General features: G+C 48.4%; 1 protein-coding gene across 1 annotated transcript in view; it reads right to left on the bottom strand.

The window, feature by feature from the left end:
* The window catches only part of CACNA2D3 (calcium voltage-gated channel auxiliary subunit alpha2delta 3), an 833443-nt gene that overhangs the window by 187531 nt on the left and 630898 nt on the right, over nucleotides 1-15014 (bottom strand). Inside the window, exon 19 of the mRNA XM_029917881.1 lies at nucleotides 12669-12743. Within this exon, the coding sequence (XP_029773741.1) occupies nucleotides 12669-12743 (75 nt within the window). The remainder of the gene's footprint in view (nucleotides 1-12668; nucleotides 12744-15014) is intronic.

Genomic DNA, 15014 nt, shown 5'->3' with positions numbered 1-15014 from the left:
TCATTTGCATATTCCGCTGTCGCCCCAGCTGTAGGGTTCACGGACTCCTGGAAGAGCTAAGAGCCAGGGATAAGGCTAGACTTCCTCCCCGTCCAAGTGCAGCAGCCCTCTGGAGAGAAACCAGCCCCAGCCCGGCTTCTTGGGAAAAGCCTAACAACACTCAAACAGCTCAGTTAAGTCTCCTCTGAGATACAGATGGTTCTGTTTTCCTATTTTAAGGAGGAGCAAACTTTCCGGGAATTTACAGTTATGAAAGCTTTAATGCTTCCTTCGCAGGCGCTCTCCATGCTGGTCTGCCTGCTATTGTCTGGGCAGTTAACATTTTAATTAATAACTCCCTCCCTGCGACAGGCTGCTGCAGATGGAGGAGGTGAGGGCTTCACTCTGCCTTGAGCTTCCACTTCCTGTGTATTCCTACCTCCGTTGAGATGGCCCTTTAAATTATATAAAGATGTGCATCACATGCAGAAAAGCAATTGATCAATTGATGACACTGGGCAATGACAGAAGCCAGCCCTCCCATCTCAGAGTCACAGTGTGGCTAGGGTCTGCATTCCTGAGCCGGGGGCTAGTAGCTAGCAGCTGAGGCTCATTTCCCCCACGAGGGGAAGGAGGTGCAGACAAATCTATAGGAATTTTTAAGAGATCATTATTCAACACATTGCATGTAATTACATTTTGATGAGCTTTTTATTGCTAATTTATCATCCAAGATGGGGCACTCTAGATATGAAATCAATCTAGTAAAACAAAGGTCAGAGTGTGTCCAGTGCAAAGAAAGGCTTTGTCCTCATCAAGTCCTTTTGCCAAACAATAAAGCAGCAGAGAATGTTCTCTCTAAACCCAAGTCCCTTTGCCTGCCCTTCATGATCAACAGCATAAAGCCAATGCTCCCTGGTACCTCTGAGCATAAAAGTGGATTCTCCAAGTAGGCTGGTGTGATGTGAATTCATGTGCAGGGGCCTGAAATAGAATGGAAAATGTGTCTGATGGCATCGTGTTAATGCAAAGGGCTGTGTGGGTGCACATAAAACTGCATTTGAAGCTCTAGTCTTACAGCTAATCAATTTTTCCTAAAAAACAGCAGTCCACTGGTATCCTGGCTTGAGTTCTCCTTGAAGCAGTCCCAGAGCCCAGGATTCAAGGGCAAGGTTTTTACTCAGGAGGGCTTCTCAGGAAATACCTGTAGGGATGTGGCGAAGTGACTCAGAGACAGAAAAGGGCAGGCGGCCCACACAAGGACCTGAGCACCATCAAGCACGTGAGCACCACGCGCAGCCGGAGCCCAATCCCACTGCAGCGCTCTGGGAGCCGCTGCTGAGGAGCCTCCTCAAGGAGTCCCACCTGCGAGGTGGGGGTGCGTACCAGTCTTGGGTGGAGGGATGCGAACTCCCGGGCACATCTGGCTTGCTGCGTGCCTCAGAGGAGGGCACTCAGAAGTCAGAGGCAGTCTTCGGCCAGGCGCTGGCAGCAAGAAGCCAGGCTGGTGAGTGTGGAAACTGCAGGAAGTGAGGGGACACGAGCAGAGTATTAAGGGCAAGTGCTTCACTGAGCTTCTTCCCAAGTAGGTCCTATCCCTCCTCAGTGACCCAGTCACTCCCCGTGGGCTGTGGAAGTCTGTCCTAAGTCCACCGAAACATTCCAGACTCCGCCATATTGAGCATGCCACGCCTCATTCACTCACACTCTTCCCTCAGCCTGAACAGCCTCCAACATCTCTTCACAGGGATTCCTTTTCCTCCGTCCGGGGCTGTTTCAGGAGCCATTCCTAGGAAGGGCTCTCCCTGGCCATCCAGCCAAGGGAGGTGCCTCTCCCTCCTTTTTGTTTTCTCAGATCCTTGTTTCTTTTGGAGAGTTTACCGAAACGTGTAGTCCTTTTTATTTATTTGTTTACTTGCGAGCTTTAAAAAATCTCCATGAGATTGTAAACAGGAAAGGAAGGGGAATTACGTCTGTCTTGTTTTATTACTAGATCCCTGGCATCTAACAGAGTGCCTGGCATGGGGCAGTGTCCAATGACTACAGGCCAGATGAGGGGGCAATGTAGGGAGGGGTGGGAGGGAAAGAAGGTGGGGGAAGGAGAGAGGGAAGGGAGGGAGGGAGGAAAAGAAAGGACAGAAGAAAGGAAGGAAGGGAGGGACTGAGAGGGAAGAGAGGGAGGCCAGGAGGAGGGAGGAGGGGGTGGGAAGAGCGGGGGAGGGCAGGAGGAGAGATTCTCCACTCCAGCAGCAGCGCAAGAATGAGCCAGTGATGCATCTGGTGTTTAAGGGCCCTTTGCTGCTCCCAGCTGTGCTGGACTGAATCACAGATTGGGACCTCAAGCTTACAGGCTACAAACCAGCTCCCTCCCCTCCCCTCCCCCCCCCCCCCAGCCTTCTCCAGCCACCCCTTCCACAGCTAGACACCAAGTCTTTTTATAAATTTGACTTCTTGTCAGTATCTTCACCCTGGTGCTTAATGATATAGTGTGTCATCAGTTCCCTAGATGTGAGTCCTCTCTCCATTTATCTACCACCCCATCTCTTCTACGAGGAACCTCCCGGGGCCGTGCGTATACAAGGGTGAACAAAACACAATCTGATCAGCATTCAGGCTGCTGGCCATGCAGACTCAGCGAGGGGCACAGGTGTCCAGCTATTTCTCCAATGTAGTTCTGAGCCCAAACTCAAAGGCTATGCAAGAAGCCTGGCTGGACAGAAAGAGACCTCTTTCGGGAGGGCGGTGGGGCGGAGGGGGCAGGGATGCACACTGTGGGTTCCCTGAGAGCTGAGCCACACCCAGCAGAAGCTCCCAGACTTGGGGATTTCACTGCTGTTGTAAGCAACAGATACCAATTCCTAATCACTTGGGTAAAAGCGCAATTTACTGGAAGGTATAGGGAAGCTCTTTGCTCCCACTGCATTGAGAGATAAATACATAAATGAATATGAATGAATCAATAAACAAGGAACTGATAGAGGGCCTTTGGCTCTTCTTTCTCCCTTTCCTTCCTCCTTCCTTCCCATTGCTTTCCTTCTTTCTTCTTTCTTTCTTACTTTTTTGGCAGAATAAGGACTCAAGAAAAACAAACCTTCAGTCTCCCCCTACCTTTGTATCGGTGGGGCCCCAGCAGGAAGCACATGGCATAGTCACGCTGGCTAATTAAGGAAGGTTTAATAAAGAGGCTATTGTAACAGTGTGGCAGGGTGTAGGAAATTAGAAGAAATGGTATGTAGTCCCCCGAAGCCAGCAGCAGTGGGGACCCTTCTCCCATTCTTCCTGAAGGGACAGAGGAAAGGGTACTTTCCATGCCGAGAGAGAGAAAGCCACAGAGACAGGGAGGCTGATGTGGCTTTAGATTGGGTGTGGCCAGTCCCGGGGGTGTTGGGCTGAATGTGCACTCTGACCGCACCTGCCTGTCTCTGCCTCAAGTGGATGCCCCCCAGGAGCCAACCCCACCCGCAGCCCCGGGCAAAGGAGCCGCCCTGAGTTCCACCCAGGGTGGCAAGCAGGGCCAGGGGCAAGGCGAAGGGGAGAGCCGTCTGCTGGAGCTCAGGGGGGCTCTCCAGCGCAACTTTCACTTTGTGAAGGAACCTTACAACACCGCTTCATAATTAAGGACAGTCTTTCAATAGAATGGGTTTAATTTTATAAAAAACGACCAGGCACATGTCATTGTCCATAGTCATCCTTTGGTTTGGTTTTCCCCTGAAGACTGACCCAAATTTGCTGTCTGACTGACAGTCCTTGACCTAGGCATCAGTCATTTCCCGGGACACCGTGAGGACTTAATAAGGCAAAACACAGAGAGGCGCTCAGCCTGGAGCCTGGGTCCCAACCTGCTAAGTAACCGCTGCCTTGTTACTGCCAGCCCCTATCTGCTCAACCCCATCTACGCCCTGAGGGTCCGAGCACACACCCAGCACAGGACTTGGGGACCCAGAGGCTGCTGAGTCCTTGAGGTCTGCACACCAGAAGGTAGCTCCCAGCCCGCAGAAAGTCTGGCCCCCACGACCTGGCAGAATCCCCAGGCTCTCGGAGGTATAAGCATCCCCCGCTCGCGGCTGCACTTCTTCCACTCCAGGGTCCAGACCAGGGAGTTCAAACAGCGCCCTCGACAATCCCATCAAGAGGAAAACCATGCAAGGCTCTGTTTTCTCTTTTGCCAAATGATGTATTTCAAAACCAACAGGCGTGCCACACGGGGGTCACACGGCCTTGTTTATTTTCTCTCAGAGAACACGCTCCTCTGAGCAGATACTCTTACTAGGCATCCCTTAATTCTTTCTTTTAAACTAAACCGAGTGGATTCAGACCAGGACTAAGCTGGAGTTTCTGGGCTGTGTTCTGAGAATGTGTCACTGGCAGGGACGCCATCCCTGAGGGGACGCGGCACAAGGCGGTGCCCGGGCGCCACCTACTGGGGACTCTCCATCAGTTCATCCGCTGCCTGAGTGGAGGTCGAGGAGGCTGAGAAGGAATTCCTGCGCTGGGGAGAAAGGTTTGCTGGGCTAGGCCCCCACCTCAAACACCCTGACGGGCAACTGCATGGTTCTGAGACCAGAGAAGTCATGTGTCCGGCCGGGTCTGAGGACAGCGGTCCTGGGAAGAGTGTGGAGTCCTGGGATGAGTGGGATAAAAAGGTCCCCTAGGGTGGATTGTGGATACAGTTGACGTGCGTGCCTCCTCCTCTGGGAAGCCCTCCTGGATTTCAGGGCACCTTTCCTTGAGAAAAGCAGACACTCCCACTGTGAGCCCATAGCTCTTCTTGACTTTTCTCACTGTCAGGGAACTCTTGCTTTGTGCAGTGAGCTTCTGTGGGCAGAGGCACTCTTTTACCTGTTTCTACGCCCCTAGTAGCTAGCACAGTGCTTGGCTCTAGGAACATCTGACGAAAGCTTTCAGGCAAGCAGGAGGGCAGAAGGAGGGACAGAAGGAGCAGAGGGACTGACCAATCATATGTAATTCAATTTCTATGCCTGATACAGCAGGGACTCAAGAAACGTCTGACGGGTGAGGGTGTGGTATCTGCACTTCTCATTTATCGTGGAAACTGGTACCCAGACATGTAGTCACCAACATCGTTCAAACATCATCAAAATCACTCAACAAGTATTTACTGACCATCTCTTCCGTGCAGCAGAAAAGTTCCAGGAACCTACAGGGACAGTCACAGGGAAGCTAAACACATCAACCTTTCCCGTGAGTGATGAGTGATCTAAGGAGACTACCGCAAGGGCATGATGGGAAGGTGACAAGGAAGGATGTGGCTCCTCTGAGCAGGAATGACATCTAGATGAGGTCCTGGAAGGTGACAAAAGCCAGTCACGAGTGTGCTTGGGATGAGATTCCAGGCAGAGAGAAGAGCAGGAACAAGGGTTCAGAGCAGGAGGGAGCTTGGGGTGTTGGAGGAAGGGACAAAAGGGCCAGAGTGGGGCCGGAACACAGGTGAGGACTGCGGGAAGCCACACACACTCAGGCAGAACGGGGAAGTGGAGCCAGATCTGGCAGGGTGCTGGGGTCACAGCCAGGAGTCCAGTTTTTACTCTGCATGCCAGTCGGAGGCCCTCCCATAAGTGCTGTCTCTGAAAGCAGCCCCTGACTGCACAGTGAACAATGCCGCCGCGAGCAGGCGGTGGGGTCGGGCAAGACCAGGTGCCCAGAGAGGAGCAGAAAGGGGACAGAAGCTCTCCGGGAGGGACAGAGCGAACGGTGGCCCTGACCAAAGGGTAGAGACAAAGAGAGGTGGGAGGGCTTGGGGCCCATTTTGGAGCCAGAGGCGACAGCCCATGAGGGGGGATAGTGTGGGGAAGCCACACCCACACCTGCTGAACTAAAAGGAACCCTTAGCATTTGCACTGAGTAGGTGTGGATGAGCAGAAGAAATGCAGGAAAACGCACTGAGGTGTTTCTGGTATAAGGATTACCCACAACAACAAAACCAGGAGATGTGGGGGAGGGGAGTCAGCCCTTGCAAAACTGAAGAGCTGCACAATGATACAAAGATCACACTTGAACTCCGCATCAACAGTTTTTGGAACGATACATAATCTCTTCACACGGTCCGCTGCTCGAGCTAGATCAGGTAGATCTGGACAGGGATTCTAATATCACCCCCAACTTTTAAGGTCCTATTTAAACTGGTGCTTGAGATATGCTGTCTCCTGAGCATTTCACATATATTTACATGTGCCTTTAGGAATGTCCGTTTGATTCCTCAGGAAAAAGCTGCAGTGCAAGAATATTTCAATAATGAGCATGTCCCCGTGTTGACCCACATACTCCATGACCTTCTGCAAGGGCCCAGCCATTGGGCAAAAGGACAAAGAAAAACGAACTGCCCAGATGCCCACAAGAACAAAGCAGCAGAATCAGCCTTGAGAGTGGGAGAGTCAAGGGATGACCCAAGGGAAAGGTGGTGAGATCAGAGACCTCAGGCTGTGGAGAGCCTGCAGGCAAGGACAGCAACACTGAACTCCAGGGAGCATGGAAAGGTTCTACAATCAATAGGTTGGGAAGATAATCTGTCTATTTGCACAGTTTGGGCTCCTTCAAGGTGACCATGAGTTTGACAGAACAACAGAAAAGGTCAGGGTATCTGAGTATTCTGATTTAGGAAATTTGACAGCTCAGGCTCACCCAGCGCGGCTTGCGCCTCCCACCCACTGGCCTGTGCTTCTAGGTTTGGTTTAGGAAGTCTGCGTGGCGTAGGTGTGAACTCACATGACTGCAGCTGCCAGAGCGGCGTGGCCAAAGCCAGGAGCCCGTCTGCCCTGGCCGTCACCCTTCTGCTCCTGAGTGGGAACAAGTCCCCACTTCCACTCTGCAGCTTGGGAGGAGGGGCTGAGGCCGCGGGGGAGGGGGCGCACTAGCCATCCACTGTTTGCACAGACCCCCAGGATGGAGGAGTGGTAGGAGATGGTGGTGGCGGCGACTTTGTTCCAACCCACTTGAAGGAAAGGGGAGGTCCTACCATTCATTTTGTGTAGAAGGTCCAAAATGTCTGGTCACACTCTAGTCCTGTGCTGTCTGTCCCATACGGCCACAGGTGGCTCTGGAGCACCTATTATGTGACTCGTCTAAATGAGATGCTCTGAGACTGTACAATACACATCAGATTTCAAACATTAGCATGAAAAATAATAGAAAATAATACTGTAATAATTTTATGGATTATCTATTGAAACTATAAGATTTCAGATACATTGGGTTAACTAAAATATGTTCTTAAACTTAATTTCACCTGTTTCTCTTTGGCTTTTTTAGATGTGGCCCCTGGAAATTTTTAAATCCCATAAGAAGCTTCTATTTGCGGCTTGCATTATATTTTTACTAGACAGTTCTGGTCTAGACAGATGCTAACTATAATCCTCCAGTGCTGACCGTGTTATTCATCCATGTGGCTTCTTGGTCACTGCCCCCTCCAACCACTCTGCCTCCCGTTTCCTGAAGATCCAACCAATGGAGCAGAATTCAGCACATCTGACTTGATCTGGGCTCGGGCTCCTGGTTCTGGAACTTTCTAGTCACCTTGCCACTTTATCAAGGGGAGCCTCAGCTTCCTGTCACATGGGAATCTCTGCCTTCCCCCCAGAACACTGGAGCTCCTCAGCCTGCCTGTACAGTTGTCCACAGTCTGACTCCAGGCTGCCTTCTCCCCACACCTTCTGCCCAGGGTTGTCCCCACAGACACCCTTCCCGTGAGCCTCTGGGCCTTTCCACAGCACCTACTCCTCAGTTTCCTATCAAATTAATTAATTATTGAAAGCTTTAACACATATAAAACACTTACTAGAACGGTATCAGACATAAATGAATGTTAGAAAAACACACTAAAACCCAACAACAATGATAACAAACAGGCAAGAATGCGCTCTTCCCTAGTAGTACCTATAGTTAGTTACCCACCCAGAGTACACAATCTTATCCATCCTTTTAGATTTTGAGTTCCTGGAGGCGGGACCCATCTCTGTAACCACCCAAGCAGCTTCCTCGGGCCTAGAACTCAGTGGATGGCCGCAAACACAGAAGGAACAGATGAGGATTTCTCTCCATCATCCCCACCTCCTGCCCCATCTATCACAACACCTAGTGGCTGACGTGACCGGCAAATGTTCTTCCAGAATAGAAACCCTCCAGCATCCTTTCCCTTTTCCTGGGCTCACAGACGCAGAGCAAACCGCTTTTGGCCGATGTCAACATGGTCTCCATGGAAAGGAGTCCTAAATTTTGCATGCCCCAGGCTCCTCTGTGGAGCCCTGCCTGTGCTGTGGCTGCTGGAAGGGACCCTTATTTGTGTGCTCTTGGTGGTTTGACCAGATCCACATTCCAGGCCTCCGTGGGGAAGGAAATCAACTCAGATGACCCTTTCTTCTAAAATGCAGGGGCAGATGGATCGCTAAAATCTCAACAAAAATCAGGTCATGCTAAAGGTAGCACCTTCCCAATTTTATTTTCTCCCAATGCTCTGTCGGGCAAGAGAAAAAGAGATATAGTCAGGGCTCCACATTTAAAAAAAAAAAAACCACAAATATTTGGAAAATAAAGCACAAGAAACTAAATCTTATGTTTTACTTATTTTTGAGAGAGAGACACACACAGAGAGAGACAGAGTGCGAGAGGGGGAGGGGCAGAGGGAGAGGGAGACACAGAATCCGAAGACAGACTCCAGGCTCTGAGCTGTCAGCACAGAGCCCGACGCAAGGCACAAACCCATGAACCATGAGATCATGACCTGCGCCAAAGTCAGATGCTCACCTGACTGAGCCCACCCAGGCACCCCAAGAAAACTATATCTAACAGCAACTCTGCTTTGAAAATATTTTTAACCTGAATGTTAAAGAGTGGTAAAGATCCAGAAAAAACCTTCCAGATGTCTAAGGGCTACCCAAACAGCATTCCCCAAGGTCTACCTTGAGTACCCTTGCTGTGATGTTGCCCTCCCCCCCGCCCCCCTACTGAGGGACCTGAAGACAACCACGGCAGCCCCTGCTCTCACAGGGGACCCAGCACACCTGGCGGCAGGTGATCTCTGTTGTATGGACACCGGCCTGTCAGAAGGTGGTAGCAAGGGTAGAGTGGCTAAGAAACACTTGGAGAGAGACCAAGGAGAGCCCAATTATCAACAGAAAAGTATTATTTTAGCAGTTTTGCCAATTAAACCAAAGCAAGTGTGCTGAGTGAAGGCTCCTATATCTGAGCTGTTTTTGGAGACGCTTCATGATTCACACCCAAGTCACACAAGATTAAAGAAAATACTGGATAAAATCAAGCCAAGCATTAAGTTCAAGGGAAAGCTTTTATTGGACAAATTAGAAAAATATTGGTATTGTGCTTCAGAGAAACCCACTTCTTTCCTCTGGCTACAGGGGCAGAAACAGCCCCCATGGCAGATGGAGAGGGAATTGGAGTTATTTTAAGTGAGTGCGCTCCATCCTCCTGTGCTGGCCACAACCCCATGCTCACACCCACTGTGCTAATCTGGCAGCCTTGGCCAGAATCAAGGAGAATGAGTAAGGATTCGATTATGTGGCTGGGCTGGGGAGAGACGGCCCGTTCCCTGCCCCAGCTAACCAGGGAGGCCACTGGCAGCTGGCCGTCCTTGGCCATGTGGGTAAGTCTGACCAGCGCACATGCAAGGCGGGTGCAGATACCAGGTTTCCAGGGCAAGCTCACAAGTTATGTTTCTCAGAGGGACCCAAAGTAAGAGGAAATGAACAGTAACTCTGGAGGGTCCCTTCTCTCTCTGGAGTCCCTACCATATGCTGAGTGAACTGGTGCTTAGGGAGAAGGAGGGGGAAAGCTTACTGCTTCCTTTGTTGGAGTAAACAGAACTGAGACGGACAGATCACTTGTTCATGCCAACGCCAGCAGCATCCCATCCATGCAGACGGACACCCAGCTAGCTTAGCCCTCATCCTGCACTAACCACAGCTCCTGGTATCCTGTTTATTGCTACTTTAAAGACAAACAACAACAAACTTTTGCTTCATCACCTGGTAGGGCTCACAGAGAACCTCAGAGTATGGTTGCTGTCTACCTGCCTTCCAGAGCTGGCCTTGAAAACAGAGTGTGTGTGTGTGTGTGTGTGTGTGTGTGTGTGTACACACAATCCCTCGCCAATATTTCTCAAGACAGTCTGAAGCACTGAATAATCAAAAAGGGTCCTTAAGATCCTTCTAAGCATCCACCACCACCACATTCTCCGAACCTTTATAGTAGCTGAGCACAGATGGACAGGGCCCATATAACATAAAGGGGATGAGGGTATAACCACTGCTGTCCCCACCAGGTCCCAGGGCCAGCTTTGTCACCCTAGGCTTTTGCATGCATTATCTCACTTACCGACAACAAAGCTATGATATATACATTATGGTGATGACAGGATCACAAGAGCAAATGAAGCTCAGAGAGGCAGTGTGACTTACCCCAAACCACACAGCTAGGATATAGCAGAATGAGAGTCAAGGGGAACCTATGTGGTGCTAAATTTGAGTTCCTCCCACTGCACTGCTCTCTTTTCCCCTGGAGGAAAATGCAAAACTCAAGGGAGAGTCAATATCCACTTATCGATCACATTCAGAGGGATTAGTTCATGTAATCCACAACCGCTGGCCTGGCTCCAAACCTCTTCTAAGTATCCCATGGCCTCAGGGTCAGAGATAGATAAATGGCTGGGCCATTCCTTAGGTTCTCATCATGGATCAGTTGCAAAACGATTCATCTGGTTTGGATTTTCACAAGTGAGATGCTGGGGCATTTGCTTGGGTCATCCTGCTTATGGGAACTTGACCTTGTCTATCACTTCCGGTGAAACCATTCAATACAGTGTTTCAGCAGTGACAAGAACAGAAATGATTTGTATCTGTGAGCATTCGTGCTGTCATGGGATGATCAGTGCTTACTGGCTGCCCTGCATTTCTAACAGCGTTCTGGCTGCCTTCTCGGTGGCCACGCCTCTGAAGAGTGCACCAGACGGACTGTTTGCGGGCCAAAGGTTGGCTGCGTGACCAGGAGACATACAAGACCAGGAAGGCATTGAGTCAACTGTGCAGAAGGGAGCGCCACTGCCACTGCTCTAAGGAGTGGGGAGTTACCTTGGTGACTTCTGACGTCTCGTTCCATTTCATTCCTTTTTAAAAAGCTGATAAATAGGAAGCTAATTCATTCCCTGGTACAGGATCCAGGTTTGGTTGTTTTATGGACTCTGCTCCACTCCAGTTTGAAGTAGGTAAGCACTAGGAGCCCATCCTCCACCCCAGACACGTGACTCCTACCACCCTCAACAGACAGCCCTGAGTGGCTTGGAACTGGGTGACAGCAAAGCATTTTAGACTTTACTGTATTTTCAGACTTAAATATCCTTAAGAAATCAGTAAGTTTCTCATTCAGATGTTTCAGTAATTCTGAGTTCCATTTGGAATTAGCTGACCAGTTAATCCTTTTCTGATAAAGAAGATTGTTGATATCAAATTTAATTACCGAACTTATTACCATAAGTCCCATCTTAAAGCATGCATATGGGATCCACATGATACGGCCAGAACTCCAGGAATACCAGGAAGATTAGAGCAAAGTTGGATGATGATGCCGTTCAAATATGAGCTCTTTCCAAACATAGATCCACGCGAGAAACAGCCCGAGCCCCGCAATGCTGCACTGACAAACATTCGCAGGGCAGGCACTGCTGCTATCTGCTGAGCACGATGAAAGAAAAGTGGACATGTGCGGTGGCGGGATGCGACCAAATGCGTGTGTATGTTGCTGGAGAAAACCACCTACGCCTTCTTATCTTTCCAAAGCAGAGTTTGCAATATAGATTTTTATGATTTTACATCTTTTTTAAAATGGGCTAAACACACTCACACCCAAAGGGTTGCCCTTTCAAAAGGTTGTAACTGGTCCAGGGACAGGAAACACACTCACGGCCGCCGTTCCTCCAGAGTCCACAGGAGGTGCTGCCGATGGACCAGAGCCACCCACCCAATGAGCCTGGCTGTCCTTAGGCTTCCTCCTCAACACAACGCTCCTGGCAACCTTTTCCTGGGGATTAGGGCGGACAATGACACCATGGGCTGTCCTGGATGTGGTGGGAACCCCACTCACTTCACACATGGGGTCGCCAGATGATGCTACAAGTATGGCTTAGGCAGGGGATGCAGATGATCTCAACTGTTTCAATTACACAAAAAAGGTTTTGTTGCGTACCTTCAACACAGGAAGCTCTGAGCCTAGGCTACGTGATTTGGGGGCAAATCCCACCATTATGAATTTCTAGGGATCCCGGGTCTAATTTTTTGTGTCCAATGTAACTTGCAATAAGTGTGTCTCACTGGAGTGAGAGGGAACGTTTGTTATATGAAGGGATCCATTATGATGGGTTTTGGGCTGCCCAGACTTAACATTTTTTCCATGTGTTGGCAGATGTGAAATAAATAAATAAATAAATAAATGCATATAGATATATGTTGATTTTGTATATGACAGAATGGTAAGTATATTTATCCGACATTACTTATGTGTTATGTGTCAAAAAAACTAGTTATAAACTATTAAAACAACTTTTAGGAGACACTGCTGTAACTTGAACTTTTAAAGTAAACACCACTGCAAAGTGTCATCACTGTAGAACTGAAGAAGATCTTTTGAAATCATAAGAGGAGAAACACAGAAATAGGCACTTCTCTTACCAGTGGTCTGAGTTCTGGATGCGTCAGGATATATCCATTATTTGTGATCGCAAAGGCATAACCGTGAATCCCTAACTGTAAGAAGAAGTGAGAAAGAACCCTTCATTAGCTGGCTCCCTGGTGAATTCACAAAGCATAAAGCAGCCCGGCATTTAGTAATTTACAGCTGAAACTTGGCATTCATAACCCTTATCAGCACAATATTTCATTAAAATGAATGCAAGGCGCTGATCCTTGACATTTGGTAGAAATGAAGACCTGTCACAGGATAAGCTCAGCAAATAGCACAATTTAAAATGTCATATCCCCATGTTGGCATCCAAAGGCCTTACTTTGATTTATTTAAAACAAAAATAACTCCATTTTTTTTTTTTTTTAAAGAAAGTAGCTGATGTTTCTGGTAGGACCCTCTGTTGAAGCAAACAGAGTTTCATCAACCTGGGCGTCTTGCATCTCCTGATAAGAAGGCCCCTCTGATTCACATCTCAACTTCCTACAAGTCAACGCCATGGGGCCACCTCAGGCACGCCCTAGGCAGTCTCCTTCCATAATTCTTCAGGGAGAAAGTGTCCCCACAAGCCTATTCAGGAGCCTGCCAACCCCTTTAATATCCTTTCGTCTTTAAATTTCGAGGCTGCCAAGCTTCTCCATGCATGCTTCCATCGACACAAAGCCTGGGTAATTTTCTATGCAGAGCCTCACTTAATTTATGTTTTCTGACTAAATGGGACTATGGGAAATAGTTTGAGAGCAATGAAATGTTTTATTAGCTTTAAAAAGTATGTAATCAAATTTAACACCATCTTATTTAAATAATAATCCCGGCTTTTTGACAATATTTCTATTACACAGTTGACTGCACCCATTGGCTACAATAAATTTACCTACAAATCATTCATGTATTAAAATGGCCCCTGGCATAAAACCCATACTGATCTCTCTCGCTGAAGAAAGAAAATGTAACCCACTTTTGCCAGAGCAGTGAAAGGGAAGAGGCGAAAATATCCTCTATTTTTTTCCGACAAGTTATTTCATAGTTCTGAGCCCTCACTGTTACTTTTCTTTCAAATTCTCTGCCGCTCACATTCTTGAATATGATACTATTAAATGATCCAGACAACAAGAGTTTACAAACCATGAATGACCCTGTCTGCTTGTTAGCTTAACGTCAAGGTGATGTGGAATTAACTTCAGAGAATTTAACACCGACAATTAAAAGTTTCCCTTGCATTACATAAAGCAAATATGCACGTGGTAGTCAAGGGCAACAGACATTTTCTCCTGGAGTTACCTGCACGTCAGGTCTTAATAAGGTTCTACAAGACTCTAATGATAAAGTATATTTCATTATGCTATGAAAGATAAACCGAGATTTCCTATCCTTTGAGATGTATATCGTCCCTTTCATCTTGTCTCTTGGAAAAATGTCAGACACAGTCAACACTGCATTAATTACCATTATTATGTCCTAGTGTAATACAGACTGAAGGGGTCAAAAAGGACTCAGAGAGTTTGACTTTTTCCATTAAAGGCAAAAGTGGTATTTGATTGGAAATTCAAATTCAAAATTTGACCAAACAAGTGCTATTTTATAATCTGCTAATATATTCAGTGCCTTCTAATGTATTACTTCAGTTCCCGGTTTGCTTGTAGGAAGGGATACTCAGAAGACAGTAGAACTCCTTGTATACGCTCTCTTAATGCTCTCTACTTTTCTTGGATAGTATTAATCAAAATTACAATAATTATTTGTGAGGTTGAGCATAAGGAATCAAGACCCCTGTCAAGCAAGGCTTTTGATTATTTAACGCCTGGCTCCCTACCTGAATATACGTTCCATGACGGCCAAGGTCGAACCAAGTGGTCAAACTGGTGGTTGGGAAGGGGGAAGAGGAGCAGGGAAGGGAGAAGAAGGAAAGGAGAAAGCAGGAAACAAGGGAAGGAACATACTGGAGCAAAGATCCCACAGGACGGACCTTCTCACCCAGGGCCTTCCCCTCATCGATGAGCTGTTCTCTCTGCCTCCTCACTGTCCGTCAGTGCCCACCTACCGGAATCTGCCTTTGCTGTGCCCCTGTCTCCCACCAAGATGCCACTAGAACAGAACTCCCTTCTCTACCATGGCCAGTGGCCTCCTGACTCTGACCAAGCCCTACAGAAAGCCCTCTCTTGAATCTTCCCAGTTTTAGGACTGACTGCTCTCCCTCCTGACACACTCTGTTCCTTCTGCTCCATATGCCCAGGCATCCTCCTTTTCACAGGATCCTCGTTCTGTCCACCCTCGAGCACTCTTTCCCCCCAAGTTTCCAGCCCCAGGGCTCCTTGTCTGCTTTAGCTCTCTTTCCT

This window comes from Suricata suricatta, chromosome 12 (genome assembly GCF_006229205.1).
Source record: "Suricata suricatta isolate VVHF042 chromosome 12, meerkat_22Aug2017_6uvM2_HiC, whole genome shotgun sequence".
NCBI classification, from domain to species: domain Eukaryota; kingdom Metazoa; phylum Chordata; class Mammalia; order Carnivora; family Herpestidae; genus Suricata; species Suricata suricatta.
Note: the sequence above shows the minus strand (reverse complement) of the source record. Positions and strands in the feature narration are given on the sequence as shown.